Source organism: Astatotilapia calliptera, chromosome 9 (genome assembly GCF_964374335.1).
Source record: "Astatotilapia calliptera chromosome 9, fAstCal68.1, whole genome shotgun sequence".
In the NCBI taxonomy this organism is placed as follows: Eukaryota; Metazoa; Chordata; class Actinopteri; order Cichliformes; family Cichlidae; genus Astatotilapia; species Astatotilapia calliptera.
Genome location: NC_137430.1, coordinates 23,634,859 through 23,655,347, shown reverse-complemented (window position 1 = coordinate 23,655,347; position 20,489 = coordinate 23,634,859). Strand labels below are relative to the sequence as shown.

General features: G+C 41.1%; 2 protein-coding genes across 4 annotated transcripts; both read right to left on the bottom strand.

The window, feature by feature from the left end:
• Positions 1 to 3,266: 3,266 nt before the first annotated feature.
• Positions 3,267 to 5,807, bottom strand: LOC113029120 (C-C chemokine receptor type 9-like). Its single transcript, XM_026179775.2, has 3 exons — positions 5,695 to 5,807; positions 5,452 to 5,498; positions 3,267 to 4,625 (listed from the first exon to the last, which is right to left on the bottom strand). Exons 2-3 carry the CDS (start codon positions 5,491 to 5,493, stop codon positions 3,588 to 3,590), a joined length of 1,080 nt encoding a protein of 359 aa, XP_026035560.1. The 5' UTR covers positions 5,494 to 5,498; positions 5,695 to 5,807; the 3' UTR covers positions 3,267 to 3,587.
• A 7,000-nt stretch (positions 5,808 to 12,807) lies between these two features.
• lztfl1 (leucine zipper transcription factor-like 1) lies at positions 12,808 to 20,489 on the bottom strand. 3 transcript variants are annotated; one of them, XM_026180847.2, is made up of 10 exons: positions 20,213 to 20,489; positions 19,770 to 19,894; positions 19,431 to 19,625; positions 15,870 to 15,927; positions 15,390 to 15,461; positions 15,211 to 15,276; positions 15,041 to 15,118; positions 14,570 to 14,746; positions 14,044 to 14,147; positions 12,808 to 13,864 (listed from the first exon to the last, which is right to left on the bottom strand). In XM_026180847.2, the coding sequence occupies exons 1-10, from the start codon at positions 20,213 to 20,215 to the stop codon at positions 13,846 to 13,848; spliced, it is 897 nt and encodes a 298-aa protein (XP_026036632.1). In that variant the 5' UTR covers positions 20,216 to 20,489; the 3' UTR covers positions 12,808 to 13,845. The 3 variants fall into 3 exon arrangements, with proteins under 3 accessions (XP_026036632.1, XP_026036633.1, XP_026036634.1); XM_026180848.2 differs by having other exon boundaries at positions 14,570 to 14,728; XM_026180849.2 differs by lacking the exon at positions 20,213 to 20,489 and adding an exon at positions 19,998 to 20,157.

Genomic DNA, 20,489 nt, shown 5'->3' with positions numbered 1-20,489 from the left:
ACACAATGCGCCAACTGCACACTGATGGTATGAATACAAAACACATCTGGCTTTTGCTTTCTCTGTGCACAAGGTAGGCTATGTCAGTTTGAGCTCATACTTCTGTCATAGATCCATAAGCATGGAGGGATCCAAACTTCAAGTACTGGTGTTTAGTCAAACACATCAAAACAAACACAAGTGTTTATTTCCAAGTATAGGATTATTTGCAATCGCCATAATGACTATATGGGTTACGTGGTCTGCAGTGAACATGCTTCCTCTGCCCCCTCCTCGTCTTCCTCTTGCTCCTCCTTGTCCTTGTCGTCCTCTTCATCCTACTTCTTCACCTCCACATCCTCTTCCTCGGCCTCCTCTACTTCTCACTCTTTCTGCTCCCACCATTGTACTCCGCACACACAGCTTACCTGTATTATAGTGCTTAGGCAGATTGCAAAGTGAACGAATTATCTAAGAAAGTTTTCACATGTGAAAGTGTGCCAGACAGTTGGCAAATTAGTGTTAATGATAGCCATACATGTGTATACTTTTGCTAGGAGTGTGTTGGAAATTTGGAAATTGAGTGTTGTGCAGTGAATTGTGCCTACAGTCTTGCAAAGTGTGTGTTACAAAATTGCAAACTGAGTGCAAAGCAGTTTTTGTGCTTTTAGTTTTGCAAACTCAGTGAGTGGTTTTGCTATAAGTCTGACTAGTTTTAGAAATTGTGCTACAGGATTCACAGTTAGTGTTTAGGCATTCGGTAAAAACTGTAATTCTTTTCTCTTCTCACACTAACTGGCTGACCCTCTCAGATATATCAGTAAACCTTTGGAAGATCAGGGTTTTGCAACATCAACTGGTAAGAATGTATGAACGCTATGAAGGAAAAAAGACATGAAGCCTAAAAACATGCAAATCCCTGACAGGCACTCACCAGCCCCTTTGTTAGGTACAGCTGTTCAGCTGCTTGTTGACACAAATGTCTAATCATCCATCACATGGCAGCAACTTAGAGTACGTACACATGTAAACGTGGTCGAGACGAGCTGCTGAAACTAAGCTTGAGAATGGGGGAAGAAAGGTGATTTAAATTGCTGTCAGTGTGCTGTGGTTGTTGGTGACAAACTGGTTTATTTCAGAAACTGTTAATCTGCTGGGATTTTCCCACAAAGCCATCTCTAGGGTTTAGAGAGAATGGTCCGAAAAAGAGGAAATATCCAGCGACAATTCTCTGTTTGAAAATATCAGGAGAGAGTGATTAGATGACATTGAGCTGATAGGAAGGTAGCAGTAACTCAAATAATTGCCTGTTACAACCAAGGTACGCAGAAGAGCATCTCTGAACGCACAACATATAAAACACTGAAGTAGATCGCCTACAGCTGCAGAAGGTGCTACTCCTGTCAGCTAAAAACAGGAAACCAAGGCTACAGCAACACTCATCAAAACTGGACAATGGAAGATTGGAAAAATGTTGCCTGGTCTGCTGAGCCTTGAATTCTGCTACAATATTTAGATGGTGATGGGTCAGAATTTCCTATAAACAACATGCAAGCATGCCTTGTATGAGTGGTTCAGGTGGTGGTGTAATGGTGTCGGGGGAAATATTTTCTTTGCACATTTTGACCCCATAGTGTCCCCATCTTCTGTTGGCTGTTTCCTCTTGGATAAAGCAGCATGACACAAAGTTCAAATCATCTCAAACTGGTTTCTGCAACATGTCAGCGTGATAACTGGCCTCCACAGCCATCACAGGTCGATCCAATAGAGCATCTTTAAGATGTGGTGGTTCGGGAGATTCACAACATGGATGTGCGGCACCTTGTTGAATCTGTGTCGGAATAACCTTACGTTGCAGGGTGTGCGTAATAAAGTGGATAGTGAGGGTAGACTAACATGTACAGTCAGCACATCCTATGTTAGCTCTGCAGTTTTGTTTAAATCAGTAACAGGAAACTAAAACAGGGCATTTAAGCCCATCTAATGCCATTTCATTGTGCGTGTGTATGCATTAGATGTTACCTTAATAAGCTATAACAACTATTTTTCCTTGTAACCCAAAGCCCAGTGTAATCTTTCACTGGATCAGTTATGAAATAAAAACACTGATGCAAAAAACAGATCTTCACTTCTGCTTCTAAGACAAACCGTGGGACTGACCCCGACTTGAGAAACTGAAAAACCTATAACGAAGCACTTCATCTTACCACAGTGCTGCGCGCCCCTTCGGTTATTGCGTAACATTCTTTTCCCTTGAATTCATATGACCGGGACATTGAGGACATCTGTAGGGAGGCCTCAGCTCTGCATTTAAGCGGGAACATCTTGTTGTTGACTTGACTGATGGTTTCCTGTCGTGAGATGAAGAAACAGCACAAAAGAGGCACTTGAAAGAACGTGTCTGTGGTCTCACCTGAATCCAGCAGGTATGTAACTATGCAGCAGTCTCTGTGGTCACCTTGGTGACCACAAAAACACCTCATATTTTGTTTCCTGCAGCTAACAGGTACTTTGTGGTGTGCTTTGCTTCTACCACCTGTCTCTTGTTTTTGTCTTCCAGCACAGGAATTTGTATTGTATTGGTTAAAAATTTAAGATCAGGTTATCTGACATCTGCTGCTTCTGATTGTGGGCGCCGGGAAGAGTAAACAAACCTCTCGTAGCTCATCAGCAGCAAATTTAAATGCCAGCTTACTGATACTTGAATGACTTGATGTTTTCAGGCCAGATAAGTTAGAAACAAGCACTACTATGCAGGGATTGACTTGCACGTGCCATTAAAAACTGCGCATATGTGTATTTAGTGCACCCTGCTGAAACGTTACCTTTTGCATGAGAGTGGAGCTGCAGTAGAATTGGAAAGTTTTTCAAGCTGTGACACCTGCCTGCACGGATGTCTGTCACCTGTCTGAGCTACAGCCGTTGTGAGACCGCTGTGGGAAATGTCTTTCATGGCAGTATGAATGGCTAACGTTAGCTTTCGCTGTGAAACTGCCAAGTCATACCCAAACAAGGTTCAATCATAAAACAGTGTCAGCAGACAGGATGGCATAGACTTTTAATATGAGGATGTGTACTCAGATCGAAAACAGTGAACTTGCCACATTCGAGTATGTTTCCCACCACACTAAATACGTTATACTAGTGAAAGCATTTAAATACTTCCCCAGGTATAAACTGCTGATCTCATCACTTAGCCCCTGCAGAAAGGGGTACTTGAACCGACCGTTGAAGACTCATCCTGTTTGTTGTTGTGCGGTGAAGTATTGAACATAAGCAGCATAAACTGGAGTATGAATCGTTTTTTTAATGTTTCGTAGTCATTTAAAGCAGCACACAGCAAATACATGATGGAACAAATGTTTAAAAAAAATACAAACAGTATTTACAGTAATGTACAGTTTTTACAGTAATTTCAGATAAAAATGTGCCTGTTACTGTCAGTATGTGGTTGAAATTAATGTAAAGGCTTTTTTTTTTTTAATTGTTGTTACTTTTGAAGTTGCAAATGCCATTGTTGCTCCTCTAATGTGGAGTAATGCATGAAGAACATAGGGGAAAACATGAATTGGGCTCAGATCTCAGGTACGGTTAGGGAAAATGGGCAGTTATATGGAAAGGGCAGGAGTAGTATCAGTGTCTGACATGAGAGAGGGGCGTTTGGGAACTGCCTGCATTTTACTGAGCCCTCCTTTGCTCACACCTCCAATGCAAGTCCTCACCATCCTTTGCAGGTCTTGTCTGAACCGAACTCCAATGAAGACGTAGAGGAAGGGGTTGAGGCAAGCGTGTGTATATGCCAAACTTTTGGCAACCTGTCCAGCTATATCAAAATTAATTACAGTGTCACAATCTGTGTAAGTCATATTAGTTGCCTGTCTGGCTTCCACAATCAGCAGGCTATTGTAAGGCAGTTGAGAGAGGACAAAAACAAACACCACAGCAAGGATGACACGGAGGGCCTTGTGCTTTTCAAAGCTCTTGGCCTGCATAAGTGTGCGAATGATGACAGAATAACAAAAGAACATGACTAGTAGAGGAATGCAGAAGCCCATGCAAATCTGCAGGGACAGCACGAGGATCTTTGTATGATTGTTTACATTGTTCCAGTAGACCATAGTACAAAATTGCATTTCTTGAGATATCTTCACCTCGGCGAAGATAAACTCAGGGAGTGTGAGGAGAGCAGAGACAAACCAGACACCAAGGCAAGCAAGTTTGCTGTAGAACAGCCTCTTTTTCTTTAGGTTTTGGGCCTTAATAACTTGAACAATAGCAATGTATCGGTCCACACTAATGCAGGTGAGAAGAAACATGCTGCTGAAGAAGTTGATCTTATAGACAGCGGACACTATTTTGCAGAGAGTGATGCCAAAATCCCAGCCTTTAATGGCATCGACTGCCCAGAATGGAAGCATGCACAGGAAAAGGAGATCAGCCACTGCCAGATTTAGCAGATACACATCGGTCATTGTTTTCAGGCGGTTGCGCACAGTGGTGTAGATCCAAACCACCAGCAGGTTACCCACAGCACCCAGGATGAAGATGATCCAGAAGAGCGGCGGCTCGTACTGCCCACGAAACTCTCTGACCCAGGTTCTGTCACACATGCCTGATTCGTCAGTTGGCAGAGAATAGTCCTCGGTCTGAAATCAGAAAGCAGGTTTTCTCGTGAGGTATTAAAGACAACTGTTTGCAACAGATGCACTGTCTTTTTGTCTTGCTTTGAGTTTCCTGTCATGCATTTTTTTTTTATCTCTCTCTCTCTCTCTCGTTGAAACCCAACTCACTCTCTCTTGGTTACTCGTTGGTGGTTACATAAGATAACATGTTTACAATGGGAATACAGTGAAATTACATCAAACACTGTCTGTGACGTGCAAGCTAACCAGAGTATGCAAAAAAAACTGCCGTCAGGTGCAGGTGCCGTGTCTGTACTGGAGAAACCACACTACTGCACAGTTTCCTGCTGCTATCCAACCCTGAGGCGAAGGGGGGGGGAGTGCGAACGATCCCGAGGGGCTCCAGAAAGGGGCCCCCTGCAGAACTCAGGACCCCCAGAAGCATGGCATTTAGATATAGGGCAAAGATAAAAAGCGGCGTCTTGGTGTTGAGATACAATGGAAAATTTGATGCGAACTACAGCCGTGGCTCTCTGTGGTAATTTAGTATTCTAGAGATGTCTGCTTTAGATAACTCAACTACACTTGGGTCACTAAATGGATTCTTTTACACTTTCAATAAAGATATATAATGGCAAATAAACAAACTCAGGTTTTGTGTACATACAGATTTTTAAACAGCATCTTAAATTAAGTTTTACGGTATTTTTGAATACTTTAAATACAGCAAAACAATACAAAATGTCACTTAAGCACTCCATGTGTAAGCAGGCAATACTAAGAATGGCAAGTCTACTATATATAGAATACAGACATTAGTGTTTATGAGTTTTTTCAAAGTAATACTCACTGGAGAATATGTTGTTTCATTGAAATCACTGAAATCCTCCATGATTGCTACAAAGGAACCAGAAAATGTTCAAATTAAAAACAAGATTAAAAACAAGATTAAAAAAATAGATTGCAAAAATAAAATAAAAAGTAAAAAATAAATAAATAAAATAAACATTAAATAGAACAAACTAAATATAACCTGGAGCTGAACTAAATGTTAAATGGAAACATCTTTTCAGCAGACCAACAAATTACTTACCCGCTCAGTAAGGCCGTAGTAAGCAACTTCACAGTCACAGGGTTGTCACTTTTACCAAGCACGACTCATCTTCACTAACTTATATGGTTTCTCTGCAACCACAGAATCACGTGACGATATCAGTTCATTTCCCCTCTAGGCCTTTGTTGATGCACGCGCATGTCTTTATTACAGCTAGCAGTACTTCAAAAACTAGCATCAGACATGCATGGTTTCAAACACTGACAACGTTGCACCAGTTTAAAGGAGAAGTTGTGATTTTTAGGCTGCACCATCTGAACCCTGACCATCAGGCTGGAACCAAAGCACATTCTCTCCACAGCTGATTGGGTTTGATCGAGTCGTGGCCCATTTTGTACACACAGGTGTGGAGCACTTAGAGCAGGAGATGAGTGATGCGTGAAACTGAAAACCAAAGTGCGATTAAAGCCTAAAGCTAAAAGATCGTGGGCGCTGCTGTTTCTTTGCAGTTTCAGTGGTCTGAAATTCAGACGATGTGGGCTTGTGTCAAAATAACAGTATGTGTAAGCCTTCTTGTTTCTTATTAGCATGTGCTCTTACTTAGTAAACAACTCATTGTCTGCATGAGAGAAACCGTGATTTCCCTTTGAAGTATGAGGAAATCAAATCTGGGAAGTAAAAAGTTCGTTTGGTAATGCCTAGACTAGGCTAAAGGGAGTTTAATAAAAAACATGATCATGCTGGATGCTGACCACAGTGGTGCAAAACAAATGAAGAAGAAAGTCCCTGACATACCACCTGACATCCAAACAAAACTGAAAACATAAAGTCATCTTGTGACCCGGGATGGAAGATGATGATCACACTGTGACACACTCATCAAGAGCCTGACACACTTTGAAAATGATTATAGATCAAATTATTGAAATAGTTCATCTGTTTTTGCTTCCTTATAGGGTTCTCTTGGGGGGCTATTTTGACCTCTCAGAAGGCCCTCCGTATGACTGAGTGTGTTGTATTCTCAAAGTTTCACTTCCTGGCCTGGATTCCTTAGCACTTGAATCAAGAGGATGAGCGTGCGAGCCATTACCTCTTCAAATTTCTACCAATTGCTCACTGGTTGCGTTTCTCGGTTTTGATCGGCGTGAGGCACGAGGAAATGAATATGTCATGATCAGTATTTACCTTCTGGGAACAGACTGTTGAAAGTGTAGCAGCCTGAGAGGTTTCACTCACTACTTGCCATCTACCAACTGTCAAAGTGCGGCTAATTGCATGGCTTTGATCTGTGGGAATGAAAAGCACCATAGCAGAGAGACCATTACATACCGTCAAACGGAAAGTTTCGTTGGCATCGGTTGATGACGGCGCCACATCAGGCTCCAAATTGAAGATGAGATCACCTTTCGAATCTTTGATGCAGTGGCTTTATTGGGAACTTTCTATGAAAAACAAACCAGTGGACATAATAAGTGCGTAATCAAAGTTTAGTGCCCTTTCAGTATCAGTATCAGGGTCAAAATGGCGAAGTCATACATCGCAATCCATCAATCTCCAATAGCTGTCATAGAGTGAGAGACAGGGTACAGGTAAGGTCAACACAAAGACGCAGACAACCATTTAACAAGTGCAGTCAACTTAGCTTTGCTAGTTAACCTACTCGTGTTTTTGGACTGCGGGAGGAAGTGGGAGTAAACAGAGAGAACCTATGTAGATGCATGAAGAACACGTAAAGTCTGTGTCATAAATGTTGTTTGATTCAAACTCGGGACCTTTCTGCCTTGATGCAAAACTGCTAACCACTGCGCCACTATATGAACCACAAATCACATACATAGATAATAAAAACAAAAAACTTGCTTTGAGAGTCTTTTCACTCCCCCCGAAAAATGCTGCATAGAATGACAACGCAATCATGCAGTGTTTCAGTGTTCCATGCAGCTGTTGTAGATTGTAACCACGGTTATGCATATTTAAAGGTGACTAAACGAGGTAGTTTACCCAACACGACTGCAGACTGCCGCCTGAATGACACACTTTAAGGCTTCATGCATCTCATGACATCTTATGACATAGCTCTCACTGCTGCTGTAGCCATGGGCGTGCTTTGTGTTTTCGTTGTTGTGTAACACGTGTGCGTGTGTGTGTGTGTGTGTGTGTGTGTGTGTGTGTGTGTGTGTGTGTGTGTGTGTGTTGTTGAAGGTTTTGTTCACTGAGGCCCATGCTCTTCAACCTGTGTGGTGTGTTGATAGTAATGTCTGTCATAAAGGAACCGTTGCGCTGAGCCGTTAGCTGTGGATTACAAGAGTCTTTTAAAACAATAAATAAAATAATAAATTAATAAAAAGCAAGTTTCCTGATTAATTAAACTGTATTTGTATTTTTTGTGCTTGGACTGAACCAATAAATCAAACTATTTAATGCACATGAAATGCAAAGGAGATTTTGATTTTAAAAGTCCAGGAAAAACCAATAAAACTAACAGATCTGTTTCTGAACATTAAGGATGAATTTCGATGGCACAAAATAAGAATTATGAACCTTCTCCATGCTCTGTTTTCAGGCTTTAGAAAATCTAACCTGTGACGGCACACTTCGCCCAATCACACATCTTTTCAGCCGTATCAGGTGTGATGTGGTGGCACTGCGGTTCAGGCAGAGGTCTTCCAGCTGTGTGTGTGTGTGGTGGCATTTGTTCAGGCCAACCGTCAGTACTGACCTGCTTTTGAAACACACACAAATGGAAAGGAGAAACCTCCAAGGCTGACTTTCAGTGGTGTGCTGAATATAGGAGCAACCAGCAGCTGCCAGCTCAGCCTTACCTGTGCCAATCTGAGCCACTGAGCTGGATTTCTCATCCATGTTTTCACTTGCGGAGTATTTTATCCAAAATGATCAGAGAAACATTTGTGTTTTAGTTTTAGTGATTGATAAAACTGAAGTTATTGTACTGGGCCCTAAAAAATCAGCTTCCAGGCCGCTCTCTTTGGAACCAGCTCCCAGACTGGATTTCAGAGACAGACACTTCTCGACTTTTAAGGCCCAGTCTGCTGGGGGTTCCCATGAGGCACTGAGTGTTTCTTCTTCACTTACCTTTTTCACTTTCTATTCGTTTACACATTACTCTGCATTTCCTTATTAGTTATTATCCATCTCTGGCTCTCTTCCACAGTGTGCCTTCTTTTCTGTCTTCCTTCCATCACCCAACTGCTCATGGCTGCCCCTCCTTGGGTCTAGTTCTGCTGGAGGAGCTTTTACTTCTCACTGTCATCAAGCGTTTGCTCATGTGTCTGCATATTGCACCAACACAGCGCATCACTTCCTCATTCATATGTGGTCACTTGCAATTCCAAACAACAAAAAACCCACATGCCAAAACGCTGAGGCTCTGAGATGTGCCTAGAAGTCAACTGCTGATGTCATGCTGCAGTCTGTGGGATATTCCCATCATCATCTGGTGGGAGAGGCGTAGAACAGAAAACCAGACGTGGCATATTCTGCTACCTTTTCTAAATCTCCAACTCTGAAGAATATAAAGCAGGGAAAACACCCTGGAATGACCATGTATACAACCTGAAACAAAAAAATACTAGATCTCTCAACCCAATCATCCCTTGTGGGAATAAAAGACTTTGAACATGTTGTTTTGATACCTATTCATGTCAACATAACAAAAAGGCATGAAAAATCACAGAAAGTCCAGAAACAAAGGATTGTCCCATTTGTAAAAGCAAAGTAAACAGTGTAGTTTCTGTGTTAAGTTTTGTAGCGTGAAATGAATTTCCACTGTGATAGACAAAGTCACAAAACATAAGCAACAGATTCATATGACAACCTGACTTCTCTCTGATTGATGGGGGAGATTAGTCAACAGAATGAACAAGAGGGGGAAAAACCTCCCAATCACTTCAGCTAAACCCGGATTATGTGTGTTACACTTACAACTGGAGATCCTCGTAGCACAGAGAGGCAAACTTTGAGTCGTTTTGTGAACTCAGCATGTATGTGCCATTTTATTTCACAGAAAAAGCAAGATAAAAAACAACTGCGTTAAGCAGTTATTCTCAGAAGTGACTAAAAGCTGCTTCCAGTATCTCTTTGTTGTCATCTGTCTCATCTCTTAGCAACTGCCAGTTACTGAGTGACATCGAGCGGGCCCGGGAAGCTGAGATATGCAGGCCTAACCTTTTTACAACAATGTTCCCACAGTGATAGTGAGGTAGCCGGCGTCACAGAGATAAAGGCAGAGACAAAGGATATGAGAGAAGGGAACCAACCTGGAAGCAGCAGTTGATGTAACAATGTCAAATAAAACATACCTACTGGTTCCACGGTGTTATGATTCTGCCACATTATGGTTACTGGGGCGATTCAGAAATCTTGAGAGACGGCAGCGTTGTTGAGTTTGTCTTTTGTTTAACGAATCCAAGCAACATAGATGGATTAACAGACAAATGTAATATCTCAGCTATCAATACACTGCCATACACCTTTACACTTACATTAACATCACCTGCAGGACAAATAGTGATCAAATATGGCTTGTGATACGTGACTGCTAAATCACCCTAGTACAAGTTCAGGGCAAGATTGAACAGGAATGTTACACTGCTCTGTAGTTACTGAATGCCATGTGGGTGTAAATATGCCAGCGCTAACATCGAAACCTGAGATTAGCGTAGATTGCCGCAGTCTTTTCTTCCACTAAAAGTCCAACCATCTTTGTTTTAGGACATTTACAGTCTGAAACTCTCCCCACCAGCACCAGCAAATGTCTGCTTCATGATTCTGTAGAAAACCAGAAGCTTCTGCGTTGCTAGTGAAACTGAGAAAACCCCTTTGATGCCTTGTCAGTGAGCAGGAAGCTGTTCTTCACCAGCTTTACTACTCTGAATTAACTATTGCCCCATACTGTGGGAAAGTGCTGTGACTTCTCTCAGCAGTGCAAGAGACTCTGCTTGGTACATACAAGTCACCACTTCCTGTGCCTGCTGCTGTGATTTATTGTCAGTCTGTTGTACAGCAGCTTAGCTTGTGCATCCTATCCGAACCAACCAGCGGTTCTCAATCCCCGTCTTGTTTACTCTTTAGCTGCACCACAAGCACGCGACTACATGCAAATATAGGGCAAGGATTTATTTATTTTTTTGCTAAACACAACTTTCATTAGGTGGTGGAGAAGAAATAATGTAGATGGCATCTTTCTGAATCAGAGCAGCGCTAATGGGTTTTAAAGCATCATCATTGTTATGAGTTTACAGCTCGTATAAGCACGTAGTGTGTTTCTCACCTACTCCCTCCTTCAACACGTATGAAAGGAGGACCACCTCATGTGCATAAGTTCTGTGCAAGATGCATAACTCACATGAGTTTAATTCAGGACGCTGTGGCTTTTAAGGGTTTCAGTGAAAACAAAAAGGGTTTGACGGTTGACTTGCTGGTGACCACTGTTTCTTATTTTGGTGCTATCTTGGTCTACTTTGGTTAGGAGAAACAGGGAAACAAAACACATGTTTCTCAAGATAAGCAAAGCAGATTAGATATGGTAAACTCTACAACAACAGCAATTCTTTTGTGCAAATAATATCAGTCAGCACTATTATTACGAGTATCATCAGAGAGATTTACCTCATGGTCATTTTACCCCCCGGAATCTTCTTAACAGGTAATTTTTTTTTATTTATTTTTTTGGTGGTACTTTACTAAAACCCCTTGCTGATTTAGCATGAAATAATACAGAATCCATAAACATAATAATACTCCTGCCCACAGATTTGTAGTTAAAAACATGTAGTTTTGTGCTTTGTTGTTCCTGGGTGTCTTAGTGTGGCAGCATTAGCATCTAGTCTTACTTACTGGCCTGAAAAAAACATACATGGGTCAACACACAAAACACAATTGCATCTGTAACTTGAAAAAAGGGAAAAGAAAAAATATTTTAGGTACTTGTGAGTAACCAGTGCAGTGACAACCGGCTGCAAAGTCACTGACATCAAGCACCTGTTGCCCAAACTGAGTTTTTTCAAGGTTATAATGAGATACATTTATTTGTGCATGTGTATTTTTGTATTACTGCATTGTGGCGCCCCCTGGTACAGATTACACAAACGTGCCGTGTGTGTGGCATGGCATTCACTACATCGACTTTTTTTTTGTTTTAAATGAATAGGGTGAGTATTTTTAATCAAACACACTCAACTCCCACGTTGTTAGGTGGACCTATTCAACAGTTTGTTAAGGGGAATCTCTAATCATCAAATCTGATTTTCAGAAACTGCTGATTTACTGGGATTTTTCCACTCCCGTTTACAAAGGAAAAAAAATAAAAAGAGAAAATATACAGTGAGTCCCAGTCAGACAAAAATTCCCAGATGCTTTGAGCTGAAAGGAAGGTAAGTTACTCAAATAACAAAATATGTAGAAGAGCATTTCTGAATGCAGCACACATCAAACGTCGAAGCAAATGGGCTAAAGTTGGCATTCCTGTTAGTTAAATGACAGAACACCAAGGCTGTAATTGACATAGCACGACCAAGATTGGACAGCAGAAAAACAGAAAAATGTTGCCGGGTAGGATGATCCTCTACAATATTCGGATGGTGGGGTCATAATTTAGTATAAACAACATGAAAGCATGGATCCGACCTACTTGTATCAGTGGTTCAGGCTTCTGGTGGTGGTGTAATGGTGTGGGGGATATTGAATTGGCACACTTTGGGCTCCCTAATATTAACTGAGCATCATTTAGATGCCACAGCCTACCTGAGTATTGTTGCTGACCATGTCAATCCTTTTACGACCACAGACATCAGTGTACCACAAAGCTCCAGTGATCTTAAACTGGTTTATTGAGCGTGACACTGAGTTCACTGTGCTCAAATGGTTTCCAGTCACCAGACCTCAATCCAGTAGAGCATCTTTGGGATGTGGTGGAACCAGATAGTCACATCATGTATATGAACCAAAATCTCTGAGGAATGTTTCCAGTATCGTGCTGAATCTGTGCCATGAAGAATTATGCAGTTCTGAAGGCAAAACGAGGGTCAGGTTACTAGTGCACTAGAAACATGTTCATGCAGTAAAGTGTCTGTTTAGTGTATGATATCAGCTGAAGTTAAATGTGAAGAAGATACTTTCATAAAACCGACGACATATTTTAGTACCAGCTTTTATTACCCCATACTTTGCACAATACAAACAAACACACATCTAGTGTAATATAGGGTAGATGTGTCATACTCTACAAGAGCATTACTTCATGAACATCATGTAAATATATATTTTTTTCCTCTTACACTCCATCGCCCACAGCAATACGAAAAGTACATGGATAGAGATTCCACACAAAAATATTCTATGCGATTTTGAAGGGGAAGTAGGGAAATCACTGTAAATCATTATTCATGTCATTTAATAGGCAAGAGCAGAAAAGTAAAAGCTCCGGGTTTTCACGCATTGGGAAAAAAAAACAAAAAAAAGAAACACTGTAGGTATTTGGTGTGAAATACTATTAAATGCTTAGGTAACAAATCAGATGAACCGCAACAGATCAATAAACTTTTTTCTGTGGCTTGGATTTGCTTGAAACTGCATGTAACTCAAAAGCGATGCCAAGTTCACTAGAAAACGGGGCTGCTGAGATTAAGACTAATCAGCAGGATATCAGTAATCACCTGATGCATGAATGCCAAATATTTTAACCTATGATCACACAATAATAAGACTGCAAAGCTTCCGGCAGACAAAAACGTATCTGTCAAATTCAGCAAACAGACAAGGCCTCTTCAAACTGGGACGTGTTGGTAATTGCATAGAGCACAGAGGGAAGTCTGCTAGCTACTGTAAGTGAGCTCTGAATTGAGACACGGAAAAAGAAAGCTCGGCCATCACTACTACATTTGTGTGTGTGTGTGTGTGTGTGTGTGTGTGTGTGTGTGTGTGTGTGTGTGTGTGTGTGTGTGTGTGTGTGTGTGTGTGTGTGCTTCCAGCTCCTACTCTTTACTAAAGCCGATTACTAGTGAAAATGCCAGACAAAGCGTGAATAACAGTTTCCTTGTGGAAGAGCTTTTTTTCTGTCTCTCTTGTCTTACAGCAAAAGATCAGATGGTTTCGTATCCAAACCACAGTCGTAAATCTTGGTCCCACTTTATACCCGCAAACATCTGTTAAACCAGCTGTCCGGGGTGGAGCTCACTCATTAGGCTCATATCTGAAACAGAGAGCAAAATCTGAAATTAGTCAAACATGAACAAGAGAAGGAAAATCTCACAATTAGCTTATTAGTATTATATATTATGACTACACTGGGATGCCGTATGATTTTATTTTCAAGGGTGCTGATTCATTTTTACCTACTAGATTTGGATAATCTCACAATCATAGACTCACCTCTGCAATCGTTTCCTAATCTCTTTGATCTGCTCGTTCTTCTTGGTTAGAATCTCCTTCATGTTGCGGTAGGCCGCAGTTTGCTGGAACTTCTTCTCCAGCTCCTGCACGCAACACACACACACACACAAACGCACACACACACACATTCAAACGTGAGAAAAACAGCACAGATTGCTCAGTGCACCTGACCAACTGACCCAATGGCATCAGGCGGCGAGTACAACATTCAATTGCATGACCTTTTGCTTAGAAACTCATGACAGGAAAGTGAACATGAAAAAACGTTTGCTTCCGCAGTGCCACTTGCAAAATAGGAACTGGCTGATGAAGAGCAAGGAGAGATTCGTAAACAGCAAGAAAGGCCTTTTGCGTGTCATGTTCGCAGACTTCATGACACCCTCATTGTCTCACAACTTCAATAATAACTGGGTAGAACAGCAACAACAACACTTGACATTTTGTGGGTGTTAACTATATGTTTGCTCGTTACTTTCAATTCCTGGAAGAGACCAAAGTTGCTCACTTTCTCTGCCAAGGCCAGCTGCTCTTGCACTCGCAGAAGCTCATGTTTGGAAGAGATCAGGTTGTCCTGCAAATCTTTCTGGGTTGCCACGTTGGCGCTGAGAGACCTTTCGTAGTCCTCTTTCAGAGCTGCCACTGTGTCCTCTAGACTGTTGATTTCCTTGGATTGAGCAGCCACCTTAAAGGGAATGGCAACACCGTTACCTCACCTTTTTTTGAATGAGTTGTGACATCAAGACTAAAAAAATCTATTTCTAACGACGACAAAATACACACTTTGACCATGTGGATACATACCATTTAGGTCCAAGTTGGCAGATAAAAGCAAATGGCAGAAAACATTTATATGAAAACGAAAAACTGTAAAGTTAAACAAACGAAAGTAGCGAAATGGAACGCAAACCGAGACCCAAAAAAAAGAAAAAGTGAGAAGATGACACTTGCTGACTGAAAGCCACTTTTGGAAACGTACCTGCTGTTCCCCTTGCACTCTCTGAAGGTCTTTCAGAGCTCTCTCTGCCCTGGATTTCTCATCTAGTGCACTCATGGCCTAAACAATCAAGCAGGAAGAGAATTAACAACACAACTATCGCTATCAAGCAGGAGTAAGATAGCACGTTGTTTAAATTGTTATTTGTGTACCTGGGATTCTAAAGTCCGGAGCCTCGCTCTCAGTTTGTCATTTTCCTGTTGTAGTCTCACTATCTCCTGAAGAAGTATTAAAGATACAGTAGCTGTGGTTTACTATGTAAACATGCGGACAATCCAACATCCCAGTGAATCTATGGAAGCAATCCATATAATGTACCACATTTCTTTACCTTGTTGAGAAGTTCAGACACTCCACTTTCATTCAGAGGGGCCAACTTGGGTTTGCTTGTTTCTTTGTTTATCTGGGGGATATTTTTAAATAACAAAGATTAGATGGTCAATTGTTCTTTATCTAACTGGTATGTAACTGTAAAACAAAACAAAAAAAAAATCAACACCATTTAGGCAAGTCATTCACTTTCCCATAAATGTGATCATTTCGTCAGAGTCATGAAAGAGCAGTTCATTTTGTTTGTCATAAAACGGTATGTGATAAAACCACTTGTCAACCTCAGTGATGTGTGAGTAAGTAACCACCAGGCTACTATAGACAGGTACAGAAAACTATTTAAAATGCACAGAAGCAGCTGCACGCCTCTCTAGTTACTAACTGTGGGTACAAATACGCTAGGGACACATGATCAATGACGAATATCTCAGCGGTAATGTTTGAAGCTCTCACACGTGCCAAAACTGCACCTTATGCTCACCTTATCGGTGGTTTTAAAGTCAGTCTTCTCAAATTCAGCCACTTGCTCCAACAGCTCCCTGTACGGGTCAGACGATAACAAAGCATTAGACGATAGAAGTAACATTTATTTATATAGTGCTTTTCACAGACCTAACAGTCACAAAGTGCTGAACAACAGTGAAGACATGATATTGCATAATAAGACCGAAAATGAAAAATATTACATGCAGAGAAAAATTATGACAGTTTATTTATTATGACAAATGTAGGGTTACTGTAAACAGCACTTAGATGCTACACTGGGTGCACTGATATGACAATCTGTGTGATCTCCTCACATCAGCTAACTTGTCACCACAATGTCGATGTTTATGTTTTTGAACATTACAGCGATCTACCATCTAAATGTTTGGCAGGGAAACTTAACACCCTATCTCTTGGTGGCAGTTTAGCACTCATGTTTTAAGATGCACGCTTGTGGTGAGCAGATCAGGCTTCTGAAAAGCTGTAATGTGGTTTTAAATAGCAGATGAAGACACGTAGCCTGTGATATGGGGCGTATTCCTAGCTTTAGACACCGTATAAGTCACGTACAGCTGAGCCCTGTGAAAAAAAGGCTTTGGAGGTTATTCATCCACCCACTGTTCGCATATTACAAAACTACTTTTCCAAAGAACACACACAGTGTGTTAACAAGGTGAAAGGTGAGAAGAGGTCACATTCATTTATGAAGTTCATCAGAGTGTCACAGAAAACAGGCGGTGCGTTTATACTTGTGTATGAGCCATGGGGCGCTGCACTGAGCAACCTGGACCCCGGGTCTGGGTCATTAGGTCATCGTAAGTAGGACATTTGGACAGCAAGCTGATGTTATCTGACTGAGATAAAGAAAAAAAGTTGCCTTCATATCCTCACTCGTGAAAAAAAGGACCGGTCGACGTGCGGTTTGGGCTTAAGCGTGACCATGAAATTTGAATTTTAAATCAAAAGCTTGCTCATTTCAGAAGTGAAGCCTACAACCTGTGGCACTGTCAGTTTTTGCTATCTGAACTTTTTGTTTGTTTGTTTTTTATTTTTTGGAGAGGGATGGAGTGAGGGATGATGGGTGAGGGTTGGGGCCTCTACGGAGGCTCGCAAGGGACATTGGACAAAAAAAAATGAAAATGAACTTTTGCAAGATTCGCAAAAGGCTTTGCGAGATCCCGAGTTACATTTGTGGTATCTCACAAAAGTAACTCGGGATCTCCCTCGAGAGTAGACATGGAGGAGGATTTAGAGCGTTTCCTGCGGTCAAGAGAGGTCCCACAAGAGGACATCATGCACATGCAACAAGACAAAAGTTACGGAGCCCCGCGGCTCCATACCATTGTGCACCCTTCATATACCCAATTCTGTTGCTCTGAGATATAGGCATACTTGAGCCAGAAAGCCCTGATACCTTTGTGCCAAAGAGTGCAATATTCTGACAACGGTTCACATGTGATGTAGCTTTGTTTCTGGTATCACATGTGCACGCCCTCATTTCTCCATGTTTGGGCTTGTAATATGAAAAAAAACATTCTCTGAAGAACATCTGGCACACTTGTTAAAGAAGAACACAAGAATTATCTTTCAGGTTTAATTAATACATATGTTATTGTAAGCAAATGGCTTTGTGCCACTTGCTAATGATTATTACTGTCAATAAATATTAGCGTTGTAATTTTTGTGAAATTAAAGTAGCAGACTTAAGTAATTCAAATCTTTTGCAAATAGTTTCACAGTTTTAAAAAAAAAACACTACAAATATATCTGTATTTGTTTCTGATACTAAACATATCCAGAAATAGCCTTGAAAAAATGTTCAAATGTTAAAAGGCCTAACGGTCTCCTCTGCAAATTATAAAAAAAAGGTCATGCACTTTTCTGAGGTTGCACGTTTCCATTATGCTTTTTAATATTACTTTTAATGCTAAGGCTTATCTAAATTCACAGCTCAGTTTACCCACACTGCATAGTGCGTGTGCATGTTGTGGTTTTCAGGCTAACTGAACATCCCTGCAAAAAAAAAAAAAAAAGTGAGAAACAAGCGTAATGGAAAAAAAGGGTTAAACTGACAGCGAGGGCTGGCAGTGACCTTTTTACCTGGCATGTAACATGTACACGATCTAAATCTGAGCAGCACTGCAGAGGAAGTGGTCTATGATACAGTGTGGTGGAACCTTTCTCTTTAACATGAAGCTTACTTTTTACATTGCTGTGACATGACCCCTATCACATCATTTTAACTACCTCCTGTCTATGTAAAAAGGCCTAACTGCTGAGAGGCTTGTTCAGATAAGCCAACCATTCAGCACGCAATGATAAATAATCCCACAATAAACATAATAAAAATGTAGACATTAAAAATGTCACAAAGACTATTCTTCCTTTTTTTTTAAAGGCATCTTTTTTAGGCATCTTTCCATTGATGCCTAAAAAAAATGCCATGATCAGGAAGGTTGGCACTGTGAACTACTCTGCTGCCCCCACAGTTAGTGTATGAGAGGAGGGTGTTGAACAAAGACCTCAGAATAATGAATAACATTTCACATCCCCTGCACAACCTAGTGGTCAGACAGAAGAGTGCTTTCAAGTAGGTTTATATCTGGGACTCTCCACCATTTGACCGTAGAACTGAAGCAGCTTCTCGGATGAGAGGTGAAACGTCTTCAAGTAACTTAAAGAAGTCCAGACACTTTTCTTTGCAAGCTCCTTTGACTTCAAGTAGGAGGCTCTTTCAGCTTCAGTGTAACAAATTTTGGCCCACTGTTCTTTGCAGAATTACTTTAGTTCATCCAAACTGGAGAGTTTACCAGCATGGATGACGTGTTTAAAGTCATGCAAAAGCATTTCAGTTTGATTTAAGTCCAAACGCTGACTTGGCCAATCCAAGTCATGGTGTTTGGGATCACTGTCCTGTCGCATAACTTAAATGTGCTTAAGGTTCAGGGCATGAACTGACGGCCAGATATTCTTCTTGAGGATTTTCTGGTAGACGACAGAATTCCATCAATTACAGCAAGTCATGCAGGTCCTGAAGCAGCAAAGCAGCTCCAGACCACCACCACTAACATTTTTGACTGTTTGCACAGGTATGATGCTCTTTTTATGAAATACTGTGTTACTTTTATGCCACACATAACGGCACTCAAACCTGCCAAAAAGTTCAGTTTTTGTCTAATCAGTCCACAGAATGTTGTCATAAATCATCAAGATGATTTTGGTAAATGTAGGACAAAGCCTTTGTGTTTTTTTTTTTTTTTTTGGGGTTTTTTTGGGGGGGGGGGGGCAGCAGTGGTTTTCACCTCGGAACTCTCCCATGGATGCCATTTTTGCCCAGCATCTTTCTTATTGTTTAGTAATGAACACTGACCCTAACTGAGGCAAGTAAGACCTGCAGTACATTTTGTAATTATCCAGGTTATCTTTGTCTAGTATTACAATTTGTTTGATGATCTGAAACATATAAAAAAATCAGGAAGGGGGGCAAATATTTTCTCACAGCACTGTATGTCCGTTTGTCTATATATATCTGATAAGCAATTTCTAGATAGACCACCTGTTTTCCAGCTCCGAGATATCACTCTGTAGTCGTAGGTAAAACTTTTCCGCCTGGGAGAAAAGCTGCCTAAGCAGCAGCACATTGGTGTGGGCTGTGTTGATGAGCTCCATCTCCACCTCCCCACGCACCACCGCCTGCAGCTCGTCCAGCATCTCCTTCACCTCGTCCACTGTGAAGGTTTCCTCCACAAGCCTTCACAAAAATGCACGTAAATTGGAAATGTTTCAGGTACATCTGAACCGAAAAGCACTTCTAATTTCATTTTCCCTGCATATCTACTTTATATAGACAACTGAACGGAAGTAACGTGAGAAAAGAGAAGAAATGACCAGTCACCTGCTATCTTTGAGCTCCTCGAAGCATGAGTCAATAGTTTTGAGCCTTAGAACTCTCTTTGAACGTGCAAATCGCATATAATTGATGATTTCATTCTGATGGTGTTCATTAAATCCAAATTCAGCCTACACGAAGATAAGAGAATTTTGATTTTAAGCAAAGATCGGCACACAGAATAAAAAATGAACACAAATAAGGTGTACATAAACAAGCAGATAATTAGCTAACTTGAAGAGGATTTTCTCTTGCTAATATGCAGCAGGGCCTTTTCACATGGGCTTGCACATCCAGCGTACTATTTATGTATATAAAGGGTTGCTCGCTAACATTAGCGGTTCACTCGTCTTTTGATTCAGCTTTAGAGCACAGGGCTAGGCGTCTAGCATGCTAAACTCCTAAAAGCGAACAGGTGGCCTGTACAGCAAATCATTTCAGCTACTTACCATGATGGCTGTGCAGCTAACGTTAACGTAACTAAGTTAGCTAGCTTGAAGACTGAGCTGCTCCAAAGGAGGGAAAAAATGGGTTTTTCTGGCTATAATTTAGATCATTCAGTGAGCAGACTGAAAACCAGCGGTGAAATGCTGGAATCGAGTGTTGTTGAAAATCTCTTATAATTACATTCGACGAGGCTAAACAAAGGTTATATGACAGCTATAAGACTATCAAGCAGATTTGCTAGCCTCCTAGCAGCTAGTGTTTGCATTGAGAATGCCTTGG